This window comes from Salvelinus fontinalis, chromosome 11, assembly GCF_029448725.1.
Source record: "Salvelinus fontinalis isolate EN_2023a chromosome 11, ASM2944872v1, whole genome shotgun sequence".
NCBI classification, from domain to species: Eukaryota; Metazoa; Chordata; class Actinopteri; order Salmoniformes; family Salmonidae; genus Salvelinus; species Salvelinus fontinalis.
In genome coordinates this window covers 33,934,340-33,952,192 of record NC_074675.1, presented here as the reverse complement: position 1 = coordinate 33,952,192, position 17,853 = coordinate 33,934,340, and the positions used below count along the sequence as shown (strand labels likewise).

Genomic DNA, 17,853 nt, shown 5'->3' with positions numbered 1-17,853 from the left:
GCACCTGTGGAACGATCGTTAAGAGACTAACAGCTTACAGACGGTAGGCAATTAAGGTCACAGTTATGAAAACTTAGGACACTAAAGAGGCCTTTCTACTGACTCTGAAAAACACCAAAATAAAGATGCCCCTGGTCCCTGCTCATCTGTGTGAATGTGCCTTGGGCATGCTGCAAGGAGGCATGAGGACTGCAGATGTGGCCAGGGCAATAAATTGCAATGTCCGAACTGCGAGAAGCCTAAGACAGCGCTACAGGGAGACAAGACGGACAGCTGATTCGTCCTCGCAGTGGCAGACCACGTGTAACAACACCTGCACAGGATTGGTACATCCGAACATCACACCTGCGGGACAGGTACAGGATGGCAACAACAACTGCACGAGTTACACCAGGAACGCACAATCCCTCCATCAGTGCTCAGACTGTCCGCAATAGGCTGAGAGAAGCTGGACTGAGAGCTTGTAGGCCTGTTGTAAGACAGGTCTTCACCAGACATCACCGGCAACAACGTCGCCTATGGGCACAAACCCACCGTAGCTGGACCAGACAGGACTGGCAAAAAAGTGCTCTTCTCTGACAAGTCGAGGTTTTGTCTCACCAGGGGTGATGGTCGGATTCGCGCTTATCGAAGGAATGAACGTTACACCGAGGCCTGTACTCTGGAGCGCGATCGATTTGGAGGTGGAGGGTGCGTCATGGTTTGGGGCGGTGTGTCACAGCATCATTGGACTGAGCTTGTTGTCATTGCAGACAATCTCATCGCTGTGTGTTACAGAGAAGACATCCTCTTCCCTCATGTGGTACCCTTCATGCAGGCTCATCCTGACATGACCCTCTAGCATGACAATGCCACCAGCCATACTGCTCGTTCTGTGCATGATTTCCTGCAAGACAGGAATGTCAGTGTTCTGCCATGGCCAGGGAAGAGCCCGGATCTCAATCCCATTGAGTACGTCTGGGACCTGTTGGATTGGAGGGTGAGGGCTAGGGCCATTCCCCCCAGAAATGTCCGGGAACTTGCAGGTGCCTTAGTGGAAGAGTGGGTAACATCTCACAGCAAGAACTGGCAAATATGGTGCAGTCCATGAGGAGGAGATGCACTGCAGTACTTAACGCAGCTGGTGGCCACACCAGATACTGACTGTTACTTTTGATTTTGACCCCCCTTTGGTCACGGACAAATTATTCCTATTCTGTTAGTAACTTGTCTGTGGAACTTGTTCAGTTCATGTCTCAGTTGTTGAATCTTGTTATGTTCATACAAATATTTACACATGTTAAGTTTGCTGAAAATAAACACAGTTGACAGTGAGAGGACGTTTATTTTTTGCTGAGTTTATATACCCATTTATTCTTGAAGAATATAACTTATAAATACTACATGAACTTAGATAAATTGTCTTAACCCATCAAAATATAAGCTTGTTTTACTCCTTTGTTTCTAAACAATGTAAATGTAAACAACCACTGTATAGCCTCAAAACACGGTTAAAACTATAATTTTGAAATCATGGATGGCCAGTATTTGCATCTATAGCTCTGTCTATGATTTTTTACATTTCTCCAGCCCCATCCCTCAGCTATCTACCAAATCAGTGGCGGGATGACTGCTTTGTTATCGTTTGAACTGCAGATTGCCCCTATAAAGTAGTGGACTACATAGGGAATAGTCTGTCATTTAGCAAGCAGTAAGTATGTTGTAAATGTTTGACCCATACGTCTGTTGCCAGGGTCCTTTCGGCTTTCCTGGCGAGGTGGGAGAGAGTGGAATTTTGGGGTATCCAGGGGGACGGGTAAGCTCCTCCCCTCCTTCTACGTCTGATAATGTCCCAATTATGTCTCCTTCCTCCCAAAGTGTGCACTTGTTCACTTCCCTTCACTGATTTGAAAGAAATGACTGGTATAATAAATATGGTGGAAACCCATACTAGTCCATACCCCTACCAATAGGATGCTTTTACATTTGTAGGAAGATGTCAACAAAATAGGTATTATTGGTATACACCCAGTGTGTTGTGTTGATTCTAAACTGTTCTCCGGCGGCCTTCTTGTTTCTCTCTTGGCAGGGTCCTCCCGGTTTTAACGGGCCTCCCGGATCTCCAGGAAGACAGGTAGGACACACACACACACACACACTTAAATCAAATAATGAATCGATTTATAAACAGATTAATTAACCAATTCATCTCTTTCCCACAAAGGGATTCACAGGAAGTCCAGGGTTCCCCGGCCAACCAGGCTACAGTGGACCTAAGGTAATTTTTCTGAAATTAATTAATTAATATCATGTAATATTGGCTGTATTTACACAGGCAGCCCAATTCTGATCTTTTGCTCAATTTTTTGGTGGAAGAGCAAATCTATTTGGTCAAAAGACCAATAATTTGTGGATAAAGATCAGAATTGTGTCATCTTGTTATGAGGGTTTGAGTTGCAAGGCTCCAGTCTGCCAGTAGGGGGTGATAAATAAATGTTCTTCATCTGTTTTTAGGGTGACCAGGGAGAACAGGGGCCTCCCGGACCCCCAATCTACACTGACGCACAAGGGATGTCTGTTCAAGGTAACACACACACAAACATGTTATGTATCATGAAAAAGCATGATACCCACAATCCCCTCTGTTGACCACCTGTCCTCTGATTGGTTGCAGGAGCACCAGGTGACAACGGCATCGACGGCCTCCCTGGTCAACCAGGGGACGCGGGAGCTCCGGGGTTTCCAGGACAACCAGGACGACCAGGCGACTCCTTTGGCGATGGTAACACCGAGACACACATACACATGTATGCAGGCACGCACACATAGCACACACACATAAATGCATACACGTACGCAGGCACACGCATGCAAGCACGCAGACACACACATGCATACAGGCCTCCTCTCCTTTCCCTTCCTCTCTACCTCTCATCTCCTCGTCTCTCTTCTCTCAACCCTCTCCCAGGTCGCGGAGGCAGCCCAGGGTTCCCTGGTACACTGGGGCCTAAGGGAGAGAGGGGTAACCCAGGCAGACAGAGCTATGGTCCTGAGGGCCAACCAGGAGGACAAGGCTTACCAGGAACCCCTGGACCACCCGGACCACCAGGCAGATCTGGTATGTTACGCAACGGCATAATCATATCCATCATGTCTCATGCAGGACGGATGAGGGTTGGAGCTTTTTAGGGATAATAACAGTTTGAGGTACTGAGTGACCGTGTTGACTTTCAGTTTTTTGGTCTAAGTTTTTATTCATTTCAATAGAAGTGTTATTGGCAAAAGAGAGAGAAAGGGAGAGGGGAAAGTATATTTGTTTAAAGTGAGAAAGATGAGAGAGACAAAGAGAGAGGAAAGACAAGGAGTGAGAGAAGGAGAGAATAGAGGTTGAGTTAAAGACAGATTGAGTTAAAGACAGATTGAGTTAAAGACAGATTGAGTTAAAGACAGATTGAGTTGGCCTCCCAAGTGGCGCAGCGGTCTAAGGCACAGTGCTAGCTGTGTAACTACAAATCCTGGTTCGATACCAGGGTTTGGTGCATGCACGCTGACACGGTCGCCAGGTGTACAGTGTTTCCTCTGACACATTGGTGCGGCTGGCTTCCGGGTTAAGCGTGCATTGTGTCAAGTTCGTACAGGAGTTGCAGCGATGGGACAAGACAGTAACTACCAATTAGGTAAAAAAAAATCATTACAAAAAAAAAATGGGAGTTAAAGACAAAGGAATAACTGAAGAAACAAAGAGAGAGATGTAACTGACTGTGTGTCCTGTCCTGTCCTCCTGGAGATGAAGACTCGTCCAGCGGCCACTGTCTGGTCGTCACTATGGGGCCCAAGGGCCAAACACTGGAAGTTAGCATACCAGGTAGTCCCTGCCACCAGAGTGGGGATATTGCTGTTACCATGGCGATATTCAGACCACCAAAAAAAAAATAACACCTCATCTATATCAAGTTTCCAAACCTGAGCCATAGGTATACAACTACATGTATACGCATGGTTCTGATCTAAACTAACCGTCAGGACCAGTGGAGGCTGCTGAGGGGAGGACGGCTCATAATAATGGCTGGAACGGCGCGAGTGGAATGACATCAAACACATGATAACCATGTGTTTGATGTATTTGATACCATTCCCCACATTCCCCCCATTCCACTCCAGCTATGACCACGAGCCCGTTCTACCCAATGAAGTTGCATCCAACCACCTGTGATCAGGACACTCTTTACTAGCACCTGTAAGTGTAGCTGGGAAGAGTGGTTTCTCAAATCCAAGATGCTTTCTCACATCTGGCCACTAGGTGTCTCCCTACCCACCCGTATGGCAGGACCATAGATAAACAGTACACCGATACAGTCTCCACATCTATGGCTCTGGCATACGGGAGAGAGAACATATTTGAGATTTTCCCGATGATATCTTTGCCACAAATGAGGATGAACAACAATGGGTAAATGTTTCATACTTTTCTACTATGATTCCCTGCTCGCTACAAACATTTTAACAGAGGCAGATGCAATGCACAGAGACAAAACATGTTTGTTTTGTCCGAAGATTGACCGACCCTTCCTATTCTATATGAGCTAACTAACAGCCCAAAGTAACAGAGATTTTAAGTTAGAGGTCAAGAGTGTGTGTGTGTGTGTGTGTGTGTGTGTGTGTGTGTGTGTGTGTGTGTGTGTGTGTGTGTGTGTGTGTGTGTGTGTGTGTGTGTGTGTGTGTGTGTGTGTGTGTGTGTGTGTGTGTGTGTGTGTGTGTGTGTGTGTGTGTGTGTGTGTGTGTGTGCGCGCGCGCGCGCGCGCGAAATACCACAGTGGTGTTAGTGTTCTTTGTACCAATACTTCTACTACTCTGTACAACTTGCCGAATCATCATTGTGTGTGTGTGTGCGCTGTAGCCAACAGCCAAACCGACTTGTTCGACAATCTACCAGGAACACCAGGACGACCAGGAGCCCAGGGACCACCTGGAGCCAGTGGATATAAGGGACCCAAAGGTAGGATACACATGCACGCACAGACACACACACACACACATTACGCACAACAAAAACAATATTGGGGGGCAATTTCTGGGCTTTCTGCCCCCCTCGTTGTAGAATCTTTGACCCACGTGTTTTATTTAACAATTGCTTCTGGTGCTATCCCTAATATCTGGAAGTCCTCCTCCTCCACATAGGTGGGGATCCTTCGGACCTAGATAACTACCGCTCAGTTTGTAGCCTATCTTGCCATGCGAAAATATTTGAATTACTGGAAAACTCTCAGCTAAGATCTTTTTTGAACTTCAAAATGATATTGTTAATGTGCACCAGTCTGGTTTTAGACCAGGACACAGCGCTGTTTCATCAGCTCTGCTTGTCTTAAATAACGTGTTCAATTGCTTAGGTAGTAGGAATCACTGCGCGGCCATATTTCTAGACCTATCCAAGGCCTTTGATACTGTGTACTTTCTGATGGTGTCAAGTCAAATGACCTGGCTATTACTAAAGGTGTCCCGCAGGGGTTGATTGGTCAATTACAGGCCGTCTTTACTAGTTATATAAATATTATTGGTCTATCTTCAAAAACCTGTAACATTCATCTGTATGCAGATTACGCTGGTATGTACGCTATTGTCCCGACTGCTGACCAGGCTACGTTAGAGCTGCAATCTGATTTTGATGCCTTGCAGAAAGCCCTTATTGATTTACAGGTGGCACTTAATGCGAGAAGAACTAAAATGTAGGGTGTTTTTTGAATTCTCTTAGAAATATTTCAGATAGGTTTCACGTGTATGCATTGGATGGCATATGTGGGCTTTCGGATTTACAAAAATGTTAAGTTTCAAAAAGAATACCAATGAGCTAGTTAAGAAGCTGTGATTTTTTTAAAAAAGTAAGCTTCTTTTAATTGAAGTAGGTCATACCTCGAAAGAAATTACACCAATATCTCTAAATTCTATGGATCACGTCAATATTTTACTTCGTCGAGACGATGTATCTAAATCCCTCAAAAGCTCTGTGGATCATAGACAAATTCAGCTCTGTCTTAAGTTATAAAATACATCTAACCAAATCTGCCCTACTGGCTCTCAAGACCCCGGTGAGAGACTCCATCTCTACTTATGCAATCCCAATCAATAGAAGAATATCCCAGTTGCTTTAATACCAAATATCTGTTGTCAAGATGAATATATTGCCACGGCTGTATTTCTGTACTTCAATGCTTCCCTTGTCTCCCCCTTCTGGCTATTGGGATCAAATCCATAGTGCGGTTTTCAAAATGTGTATGGCATTGTCAAATAAACAAACTTGCAAAGAGGGAAAGATGGAGGACTATCCGTACCAAACTTTAAATGGTATTTCCGGGCACTAGCATTTTGTCACATCCTGAATTGGTTTAGAGATTGTTCTTCTGCCCCCTGCCTGAGTATAGAGAGAAAGATCGTGTCTCCTATTGCTCTGGAAGAGTTGGTCTTCACTGAAATATCCCATAAACTATGTTTTTAACCTATTATTTCTCACACAATTTTGATTTGGCAGAAAATTGAATACTGTGGGGTCATGGTGTGGGGTGGCATTTCTTTTTGGGGCCGCACAGCCCTCCATGTGCTCGCCAGAGGTAGCCTGACTGCCATTAGGTACCGAGATGAGATCCTCAGTGCCCTTGTGAGACCATATGCTGACACATGCACATTTGTGGCCTGCTGGAGGTCATTTTGCAGGGCTCTGGCAGTGCTCCTCCTGCTCAAAGGCGGAGGTAGCGGTCCTGCTGCTGGGTTGTTGCCCTCCTACGGCCTCCTCCACGTCTCCTGATGTACTGGCCTGTCTCCTGGTAGCGCCGCCATGCTCTGGACACTACGCTGACAGACACAGCAAACCTTCTTGCCACAGCTCGCATTGATGTGCCATCCTGGATGAGCTGCACTACCTGAGCCACTTGTGTGGGTTGTAGACTCCGTCTCATGCTACCACTAGAGTGAGAGCACCGCCAGCATTCAAAAGTGACCAAAACATCAGCCAGGAAGCATAGGAACTGAGAAGTGGTCTGTGGTCACCACCTGTAGAATCACTCCTTTATTGGGGGTGTCTTGCTAATTGCCTATAATTTCCACCTTTTGTCTATTCCATTTGCACAACAGCATGTGAAATTTATTGTCAATCAGTGTTGCTTCCTAAGTGGACAGTTTGATTTCACAGAAGTGTGATTGACTTGGAGTTACATTGTGTTGTTTAAGTGTTCCCTTTATTTTTTTGAGCAGTGTATTATTTATATTAAACTATGTATTTCTTTAAACAAATATATAGATATATATTGAATGGCAGACTACAGGTACAGGTTCTATAAATGTAGAATTTGAAATTGATAATGTACCCCTTCGCCCACCCAAAAAAGATCACACATTTTTTAGGGGGGGTAAAAAAAAAAGATCAATTAAATAAATAGATCATGCTTCTCCCTAAACAGCAGGAAGCAAGTTGTACAGGCAACCTTCCTGCCGGGTTTTGATTATGATGACACCATTTACTAGATTGTAGCAGCGACTATTCTAAAACCCCTTAGAGGCAGTGTACCATAACGCACTTCACTTTATCACAAGGTGATAGGTTTAATATTCATCACTGCCTCCTTTATCAGAAGGTTGGCTGAACCATTCTTAATTCCCGCATATATCACTTCACTTCTCCCGTTTTGTTTACACAGCTCTTCTGCATTAACGTCCAACATATCTCACTTCGCTGTTAAAGTGAGAGAAAAAAATACGGGGCACCAAATCCGCTCACAGGCTTGGATAAATCGTGAGGTCCCTTGTGTCTCTGCATGTTTTGGAATCATTTACAAACGTCATTAAATCTGGAATTCCTGGTGGCAATAGGTTAGTTTGGAACACTGATGAGGGCTGAATTCACTGAGGCTTGCAGGTGTTTTGGATGATTGTGGTGGTTTATTTGGGTTGTTGTGTGTATCTGAGGTAATCCTGTAGTTTATTTGTGCTGTACCGGTAGTTTATTTGTGCTGTTTTACTGATTTATTGAATTATCATGTTTTGGGTTGTTTGTTTTCAGGGCTCCGTTGTGAATTAGACCCTGGTCTCAATTGGGCTCCCCTGAATAATTAAAAATTGAATCAAATCAAATTTAAAAAACACACATCATACATCCATTTTACACTATAACTCTCGTACCCAGTTCTTTCCCAACACCTCTCAAGTCTGTTGGGTTATTATACAGCTGCAAATCAAATTGCCCAATTTTGGGACAGATAAAGCTTTTATGTATCTTAATCTCAGTCTCCTTACCTTACTTCCATCTTCCTCTGTGGTCCAGGGGAGCTTGGTGACTGTAACTGCCTGGGAGAAGGCACCTTGGGTGGGGTGGGGCCACCGGGTGCTCCTGGGGTTGATGGAAGACCTGGGGGGTTCGGACGTAAAGGCGAGAGCGGAGACCCTGGCATACCCGGTTTCAAGGGACAACCAGGAACACCTGTAAGTGATCAGGATTTGACTATTTGAAGCTTACTTGTGTTTTGGGGCATTTTCTCCAAATATGTAAAAGTATAATGCTGCTGAAATGTACGTTTACTCTAAAAATGAAGCAGGTTATGTCTACTCACTGTACAAATATCACATATTAAAAGTGTACGCGCATTACTAGGTCTGCTTCACAAATCTGAGGTATGACGACAAACTACAGAATGTGATGGTAACACCTCTTCTTCACCCCTCAGGGTCGTGCGGGTGAGAGGGGTTTCTTTGGGCGTAAAGGAGAGAAGGGTGCCTCCTTCTACCCGTCGTTCAGCCGGGGGATCAAGGGTGAACTTGGGGCCCAGGGTCCTCAGGGCCCCCCTGGAGACATGGGCCGACCCGGGAGAGATGGACTGCCTGGGTTCCCTGGACAGCCTGGGCCTCCTGTGAGTCACATGCACACACACTAATAGATACACACAGATACACGCGCGCACGTACTGTACCCAGGCACACACATTTACACACCTTTATAGATACACACCCACACACGCCATGTCCTGTGTATTGTAATAGACCTGTACCTCTCCACTCCCCAGGCTGATGTCGATGGCTACGGAACCGTCGGAGAGAGAGGTTTCCCAGGGTTCCCGGGGGCCAAAGGTCGCGCGGGTGAACCAGGAGAGAACGGGATTGGCTACGAGGGTACCGTCGGTACCCGCGGGTTGCCAGGCGACCCGGGCTTCACCGGGTTACCAGGGCAACCTGGTTTACCTGGCCCGCCAGGTATGTGCCACCCAACAAGGAGGCTGTGGAGAGAGAGAGAGAGTGTGTGAGAGTGTAAGAGAGAGAGATGTGAAAGTGTGTATACTTATCCTATTCTCTCCGCAGGAGAACTACACGTAGACTAAGCAAACTGTCTAAAAGAACAACTTTGAGAATCCCACTTGCTTCCCATTGTGCGAACAACACAAAGTATATCAGTAACTAAGGCTGCGTTTAGACAGGGAGCCCAATTCTGATCTTAACCAATCAGATCAGGTCTGAAAAATATTTTCAATGTGAAAAGATCAGATGTGATTTGTCAAAATATCAGAATTGGGCTGCTCGTCTAAACACACCCTAAGTACCACAGCCCTTTATTGGCTACAGACACACCAAAGAAAATACGTACAATTGGGGCATACAGAACAATACAATAGCGGTAGTAAGGTTGTTGCTAAAGCCGCCCATGCAGCTTGCTATGTCTTCAAGGTTTTCCTCTCTTCATTCATTCCCTTGCAGGCAGTTGATTGGTCAATTACAGGCCGTCATTAATGCGCTTATATCTTTTCTAGCCAACCTACCTCAGCCTTTAGCTACAGTACACTGTTAGAAAAAAGGGTTCCAAAAGGGTTCTTCGGCTGTCCCCGTCCTAGAACTCGTTTTGGTTCCAGGGAGAACCCTTTTTGGTTTAACATAGAACCCTCTGTGAAAAGGGTCCTACATGGAACCAAAAAGCGTTCTTCAAAGGGTTCACCTATGGGGGCAGAAGCACTTTTTGTCTACGAGTATAGTTGCTTTACCAATTCACAGAGATCGACAATAATTAATTTGCTGTGATTGCTCAATAATGGCTACTACTGAACTGTGATTTTTCAATCTCAGAGGAGAAAGAAATGGATGTTTAAAAATAATTAATACAAGTTTATGGATGTTAACGTAATGATAATTTAGAGTAAGTATACAGGAGACTGGCAACTCCTGATAACACTGAGGCTGTCCTAATATGGACACCTTAATTGTAATAAAAATTTTTTTAACTACAATGGACTTTAGGCTAGCTAGCTAAGTCTTCTCTGAGATTGAATGACACAAAACCCAACAGCATTTTGCCACTCATATGAATGAACGTGTGTGTGACTGTTGCCTACGTTTTCTGATGCAATAATGCTAATGCTAATGCTAAAACGGATTCATTTATCTTTTTAATACAATACGTTATTCTTTTTTGAAGAGAGAGAGAGAGAATGAGGAAAGGTTGCAAAACAAAAGAGAGCAAACACACGAGACCTTTTTTTTTTTGCTGACTAAGCTATTAAGACATCTTTATCATTTTTGTTCATATTTGGCACTCTCTCCCTCTCTTTCTCCTCTTCTGAAAGAGAATAACCTTGACCAACCATCTCAGAATGATTTTTACTTTGCTTATGCCTGAACTGAATGCTGTATCTCTGACCTCTGATTTGCTGTTTGTTTGTTTGAATGATTTTTAACTGGCTTATGCATTGATTTGCGTGACTGTATGCAAATGACCTGAATGACCTTGATTGGCTTGTCCTCTGCCGTCCTGCCCTCCCTGTATCCCCCCGCCCTCTCTCTTTCTCTCTCTCCATCTTTCACTCGCTCTTCCTCTCGCTCTTCCTCTCTCTCCCTCTCTCTCTTCCTCATCCTCTCTCTTCTTCTCTCTCTCTCTACCTATCTCTTTCTCCTATCTCGTCTCTCTCTCTCTGACTCACTCTTTATATTTTTCTCTCTCTCTCTCTTCATCCCTCCATCTCCATCCTTCCATCACTCTGACCCTGTGCATGTTTGTCTGACCAGGTGACAGCTGTGGGCAGGAGGGGGTTAATGACGCCGAGGGAGGTGAGAAGTTAAAGAGAACTGCCCTTGACAGAGAACCCCAGAGCCCTAGATATAGTCTTTAAGGCCAACTCTGTTTCAGATTCAGAGTTCCAATGGCGGCCATTTCGGCACCGGGAGTTCCAAGTCAATAGGATTCCATTGTTATGTTATTGTTATGGAACGTTTTGGTGCCAAAATGGATGGCAGACAGTTGCCCCCGTACTGTGTACCTGTGGCTCGCTCAGAAGATACTAGATAGTCCTGTGGCTATTGTTTGGATGAAACACCCCAAGTGCTCATTCAAAGCTTGTAATGGTAGAGAAAGGAGCAACTGAACTCTTCAATGGACAGAATTGTAATTTACTCAACATGTCAATCATTTGTTCATGCTGTCACCAATGGAGGCTCCTTGTTTCCCCATATGATTGGGATTCCATTGGGCTTGAATCAGTCGATGATTGACACTTGATGATGAACATTCTTCCCAGGTTTGAGTTCCAAGTAGCTCTGGTCCAGGGCATTACGTGAGGCTAGGTGGCTCAGCAACAGCAAGCCGCGTGTATCGCCCTGGACCAGAGCTAAGTTCCGAGCTACAGTACAATTCTCTTCCTCTGTCAGAAAATGGGCGGGAGCTTTCGGTGGCCATTGGCATGTAGCAGTGCACTACTTCACTCCTTCTCCTCCAATCAGAGCTGCTGAACCCTGGTGCATGTGTTAAGCTCCGCCTCTGCTAAGTGCTTAACCAATAGGGAGGGGGGAGGGCGATGGGAGGGTAGCCAATGAGACTTACATTGTTAGTGTAGTTTTTTTAATTGAAATAATACCAAAATAAAAGACATACATTTACTTACTAGCTGTGAATCACTTTTTACTGTCCGTACCTATAATATTGTCTTAATGAATTACTAACTACTTTTGATCAACAGATTGACATTAAAATCCTCACCATAATCGAAACGTAGTCGTAAATCACATAAATGCATATCCATAAACAAGCATACAAATAATAATAATGTGCTAGAGCGATGGCCAATATTTATGTATACACTAGACTGTGTGTACTTTAATATTACTATGGCATTGTATCAGTTTGACTGAGGCATACAGGGCTTTACTCCAGCCCTGTGTGTTTGTATGTGTGCGTGCTAACCTTGATCTGACTGGCTGTTACTAGGGTTGACGGTCCCTTGTCGTCTACCTGGCGAGGACGGAGAACCCGGCTACCCAGGAATACCTGGAAGAACAGGTAACGTATAGACATCATCACCATGGCAACACTTCCTGTTTCGTTTGTTTTTTTTACACGGAAGTTGACAATGTGTGTGTGTGTGTGTGTGTGTAGGTCCCAAGGGTGAGCCAGGTTTCCCAGGGGGTCCCGGTCGGCCCGGCTTTGATGGAGGGAAGGGAGAGAGAGGAGACCCTGGCTTCGGAGGTCAGCCTGGACCGCAAGGTGACTAACACAGCTCATGTCTTACCCATTAAGTTCAACAATATCTCCACTCTTCTCTTTTCAAGCATGACCATCTAGTGACCACTAATCTGATTAAAATTGATATCTATGGTCCATTGTTGATATTTCTAAGATATGACTTTATAGTCTAATGTTCTTGTTCCCATGAGCTCATGTTAATTCGCCTTGACAATATCACCACTCTTCTCTGTTCTAGTGACCACTGAAATCTATGGTCCATTGCTGCCAATTAGTGACCATAAAAATGTACTAAATGAAATTGACTTCTACTCACTCGTTTGTTGCTACCAACACAAATTACCTTTAGTGTCTGCTAAATGGCATACTGTATATACAGTAAAAGTGAAAATAATGATTTATTGAATTTAACCAACTTTATCCCCCTCCCCCCTCTCTCAGGTTTCCCTGGCCCCAGAGGAGATGCGGGGGTCCCAGGTATCCCAGGCGAGGGCCGTCCAGGGGCCCCAGGGAAAAACGGGTTCCAGGGGCGGCCGGGGGGAAAGGGGCAGCCGGGGGAGGTTCTGGGGGCCTCAACAGGTCCCCCTGGATCACCTGGGTTCCCCGGAGGACCAGGAGACAAGGGAGAGCGAGGAGCATCGGGACTACTTGGAGGATCAGGTGGGTCTCAGCATGATATTGAACTAATAATCTGATAAATGACCCTTTGGGGATCAGTAAAGTAATCTATGTATCTATTAATCAAAATTTGTCTGTCTCAATATGAAAATGGGGAACACTAAACTACCTACAACTTCAAAGGTTCAATGAAGCCTTCATAAGGTCTTTATAATGCCCCCTTAGATGCTTTTATTCAGCGGGGATGTATGTTTCTATGTGGCTCTGTGTATCTGTACTGTATGTTCCTGTGTGTCCTGCTGTATTTTACCCTGTGCCCTCCCAGGTTTTGACGGACGGTCCGGTGTTTCCGGAGCTAAGGGTGAGCGCGGTACAGATGGCTACCCTGGAACTCCAGGTCTTCCTGGACTTCCCGGAGAGGGCAGACCGGGTGGATTTCCCGGTCCTGCTGGACCACCCGGACGCAGGGGATTAACCGGATCTCCAGGTGAGAGTCGGAACGAGGGGGACTGTCATAGGATTTCTGGAATTTTGGAAATGTTTGGGAATGTTGTCATTAATCCATGGAATCAATTGATTCCAGATCCCAGGCATCTCCTAGTCGTCGGTGTCTTTCGTTTTCGCCCACAGCGCGTACAGACAGAGACTCTCTCCTCCGTGTCTGTGTGTTGATCGTGAATGCTCCCCACCACTCCTCTCCTTTATTGATATGTTCTCTCTATTTCTATTTTATTCTTCAGTTAGTTTCCACTGGTTGCCTGTTTGTGATCTCCATCACCAAAAGCATTTCTTCTCACCTCTCATTTTCTTTTCCATCTCCTCTTCCTTCTCCCTCTCTTCCTGCACCATCACTATCGCCTACATCCGTCATTATCATCACTTCATCCCTCTCTTCTTGGTGATGGGTCTCCCTAGGCTGTCAAGGTGAGCTACTCCCTTCCCTTCATCCCTTCATCCCCCGCTCCGTCTTAGACCAGTCGCTCTAACCCTTGCCTCCTCCGTCCATCTTACCAACTCTAACTGCTCCTTGCGATTTGGGAATTCCCCATTTTAGAACAACTGGCTTCTAGAACTACGAACTGTTCCAAACCTTAACCAATTGAGTCCAAAGAAAAAGATGTAAAAAAATAAAATAAAATGTTGAACTTCATAGTATTTTTTCAGGTAGCACTAATCTTATAGGTTAAAATCTTCATGTTGGATCTCTACTAAACCTAGGATTGCCAATTTCTGGAAACTTTCCCAAAATTCTTAGGTTTTCCAAAAATCCTGGTTAGAAGATTCCTGGATTTCCTGCTTATTCCCCCCTGATTCCATGGATCTTCCAACAAGGATTTCTGGAAATCCTGGGAATTTTACCAGAATTTTGCAACCCTAACTAAACATAACTTAAGCCTTGCTGGCAGCAATTGTGTGTGTCGCTGTAACATTGATAGGCTTGTGTGAACCCTTACCCTCACCTTAACCATCCAACCAACTCACCTCAACCTACGAGCCTTAAAGCCTGTTCTAGAAACATCTAGAAGACAGAAACCATAGAAGGCTTCCAAAAGGGTATTTATCATGTGGTTGAGCTATCTAATTTTACTCTGGAATTGCACTTGAGTGTACAGTATATTTTATCATGAATATTGCCATGATCATTTTTCATCACTTGAAAAGAGATTTGAATGTAACCTGTAACTATGTAAACCAGCAGGAATAATTTACATGTATCAATCTCATATTCCGTACTTTCTCTCAATTTAAGTGCAATTGCAGCTTAAACTATGTCATGAAACAATGTAACTGAACATGTATTTACATTCTTGTTCACATGACTAGTTTGCATTCTGAACTACAATAATTAAGCAATAAAGCACAAGGGGGTGTGGTATATGGCCAAAATACACTGTATACAGTACCAGTCAAAGGTTTGGACACACCTACAGTACTCATTCAAGGATTTTTTTTATTTTTACTATTTCCTACATTGTAGAATAATAGTGAAGACATCAAAACGATGAAATAGCACATATGGAATCATGTAGTAACCAAAAAAGTGTTAAACAAATCAAAACATATTTTATATTTGAGGTTCTTCAAATAGCCACCCTTTGCCTTGGTGACAGCTTTGCACACTCTTGGCATTCTCTCAACCAGCTTCACCTGGAATGCTTTTCCAACAGTCTTGAAGGAGTTCCCACATATGCTGAGCACTTGTTGGCTGCTTTTCCTTCACTCTGCGGTTCGACTCATCCCAAACCATCTCAATTTGATTGAGGTCGGGTGATTGTGGAGGCCAGGTCATCTGATGCAGCACTCCATCACTCTCCTCTCGGTAAAATATCCTGTACACAGCCTGGAGGTGTGTTGGGTCATTGTCCTGTTGAAAAACAAATGATAGTCCCACTAAGCCCAAACCAGATGGGATGGCGTATTGCTGCAGAATGCTGTGGTAGCCATGTTGGTTAAGTGTGCCTTGAATTATAATTAAATCACAGACAGTGTCACCAGTAAAGCATCCCCACACCATAGCACCTCGTCCATGCTTTACGGTGGGAAATACACATGCAGAGATCATCCGTTCACCCACATCGTGTTTCACAAAGACACGGAGGTTGCAACCAAAAATGTCAAATTTGGACTCCAGACCCAAAGGACAGATTTCCACCAGTCTAATGTCCATTGATCGTGTTTCTTGGCCCAAGCAAGTCTCTTCTTATTATTGGTGTCCTTTAGTAGCGTTTTCTTTTGCAGCAAATCGACCATGAAGGCCTGATTCACACAGTCTCCTCTGAACAGTTGATGTTGAGATGTGTCTGTTACTTGAACTCTGTGAAGCATTTATTTGGGCTGCAATTTCTGAAGCTGGTAACTCTAATGAACTTATCCTCTGCAGCAGAGGTAGCTCTGGGTCTTCCATTCCTGTTGCAGTCTTCAGAGCCAGTTTCATCATAGCGCTTGATGGTTTTTGCGACTGCACTTGAAGAAACTCTCAAAGTTCTTGAAATGTTCCCGGGTTGACTGACCTTCATGTCGTTTCTCATTGCTTGTTTGAGCTGTTCTTGACATAATATGGACTTGCTCTTTTACCAAATATGGCTATTTTCTGTACACCACCCCCACCTTGTCACAACACAACTGATTGGCACTGTTAACTGTAAACTGAAAATGCATTCCAGGTGACTACCTCATGAAGCTGGTTGAGAAAATGCCAAGAGTACAAAAAGCTGTCATCAAGGCAAAGGGTGTTTATTTTTTCACCCGGATCACCCGACCTCAACCCAACTGAGATGGTTTGGGATGAGTTGGACCACAGAGTGAAGGAAAAGCAGTCAACAAGTGCTCAGCATATATGGGAACTCCTTCAAGACTGTTGGAAAAGTATTTCTCATGAAGCTGGTTGAAAGAATGCCAAGAGTGTGCAAAGCTGTCATCAAGGCAAAGGGTGGCTACTTTGAAGAATCTCAAATATATTTTGATTTGTTTTAAATTTTGGTTACTATATGATTCCATATGTGTTGTTTCATCGTGTTGATGTCTTCACTATTATTCTACAATGTAGAAAATAGTAAAAATAAAGAAAAACCCTTAAATGAGTAGGTGTCCAAACTTTTGACTGGTACTGTATAGAAAAGTATGTGGACACCCCTTCTAAGTTAGTGGATTCAGTTATTTTAGCCACACCCGTTGCTGACAAGTGTATAAAATTGAGCTCACAGCCATGCAATCTCCATAGACAAACATTGGCAGTAGAATGGCCTTACTGAAGAGCTCAGAGACTTTCAACATGGCACTGTCATAGGATGCCACCTTTCCAGCAATTTAGTTCGTAAAATTTCTACCCTGCTAGAGCTGCCCCGGCCAACTGTAAATGTTGTTATTGTGAAGTGGAAACGTCTAGGAACAACAACGTCTCAGCCGCGAAGTGGTAGGCCACACAAGCTCACAGAATGTGACCGCTGAGTGCTGAAGCGCGTAGCTCGTACAAATCGTCTGTCCTCGGTTGCAACACTCAATACAGGGTTCCAAACGGCCTCTGGAAGCAACGTCAGCACAAGAACTGTTCATCTGGGTCTTCATTAAATGGGTTTCCATGGCCGAGCAGCTGCACACAAGCCTAAGATCACCATGCACAATGCCAAGCGTCGGCTGGAGTGGTGTAATTGGACCATTGGAAACCTATAGGCAACGCATTCTCTGGAGTGATGAATCACCCTTCACCATCTGGCAGTCCGACGGACAAATCTGGTTTTGGTGGTTGCCAGGAGAATGCTACCTGCCCCAATACATAGTGCCAACTACAGCATACAATGACATTCTAGACAATTCTGTGCTTCCAACTTTTTGACAACAGTTTGGGGAAGGCCCTTTCCTGTTTCAGCATGACAATGCCCCCGTGTACAAAGCCAGGTCCATAAGAAATGCGAGCCAGGCCTAATTGCCCAACATCAGTGCCTGACCTCACTAATGCTCTTGTGGCTGAATGGAAGCAAGTCCCTGCAGCAATGTTCCAACATCTAGTGGAAAGCCTTCCCAGAAGAATGGAGGCTGTTATAGCAGCAAAGGGGGGACCAACTCCATATTATTAGGCATTATTTTGGAATGAGATGTTCGATCAGCAGGTGTCCACATACTTTTGTCTGTTATTATGCGCGACACAACGCAGAGAGCCTGGATACAGCCATTAGCCGTGGTATATTGGCCATATAGCACAAAACTCCAAGGTGCCTTGTTGCTATTATAAAATAAATGTTTTGTCATAACTGCGGTCTGATATACAACGGCTGTTTGCC

General features: G+C 44.6%; 1 protein-coding gene across 3 annotated transcripts in view; it reads left to right on the top strand.

The window, feature by feature from the left end:
* Positions 1-17,853, top strand: part of col4a6 (collagen, type IV, alpha 6) — a 206,018-nt gene that overhangs the window by 165,175 nt on the left and 22,990 nt on the right. For 2 of the 3 annotated variants that reach the window (XM_055938511.1, XM_055938512.1), the window contains exons 14-28: positions 1,733-1,795; positions 2,069-2,113; positions 2,204-2,257; positions 2,494-2,563; positions 2,654-2,761; positions 2,948-3,097; positions 4,877-4,975; positions 8,288-8,445; positions 8,688-8,870; positions 9,024-9,210; positions 11,008-11,049; positions 12,203-12,274; positions 12,371-12,478; positions 12,899-13,117; positions 13,401-13,562. In XM_055938511.1, coding sequence (XP_055794486.1) covers positions 1,733-1,795; positions 2,069-2,113; positions 2,204-2,257; positions 2,494-2,563; positions 2,654-2,761; positions 2,948-3,097; positions 4,877-4,975; positions 8,288-8,445; positions 8,688-8,870; positions 9,024-9,210; positions 11,008-11,049; positions 12,203-12,274; positions 12,371-12,478; positions 12,899-13,117; positions 13,401-13,562 — 1,720 coding nt within the window. The remainder of the gene's footprint in view (positions 1-1,732; positions 1,796-2,068; positions 2,114-2,203; positions 2,258-2,493; positions 2,564-2,653; positions 2,762-2,947; positions 3,098-4,876; positions 4,976-8,287; positions 8,446-8,687; positions 8,871-9,023; positions 9,211-11,007; positions 11,050-12,202; positions 12,275-12,370; positions 12,479-12,898; positions 13,118-13,400; positions 13,563-17,853) is intronic. The other variant, XM_055938513.1, reaches the window with a different exon arrangement.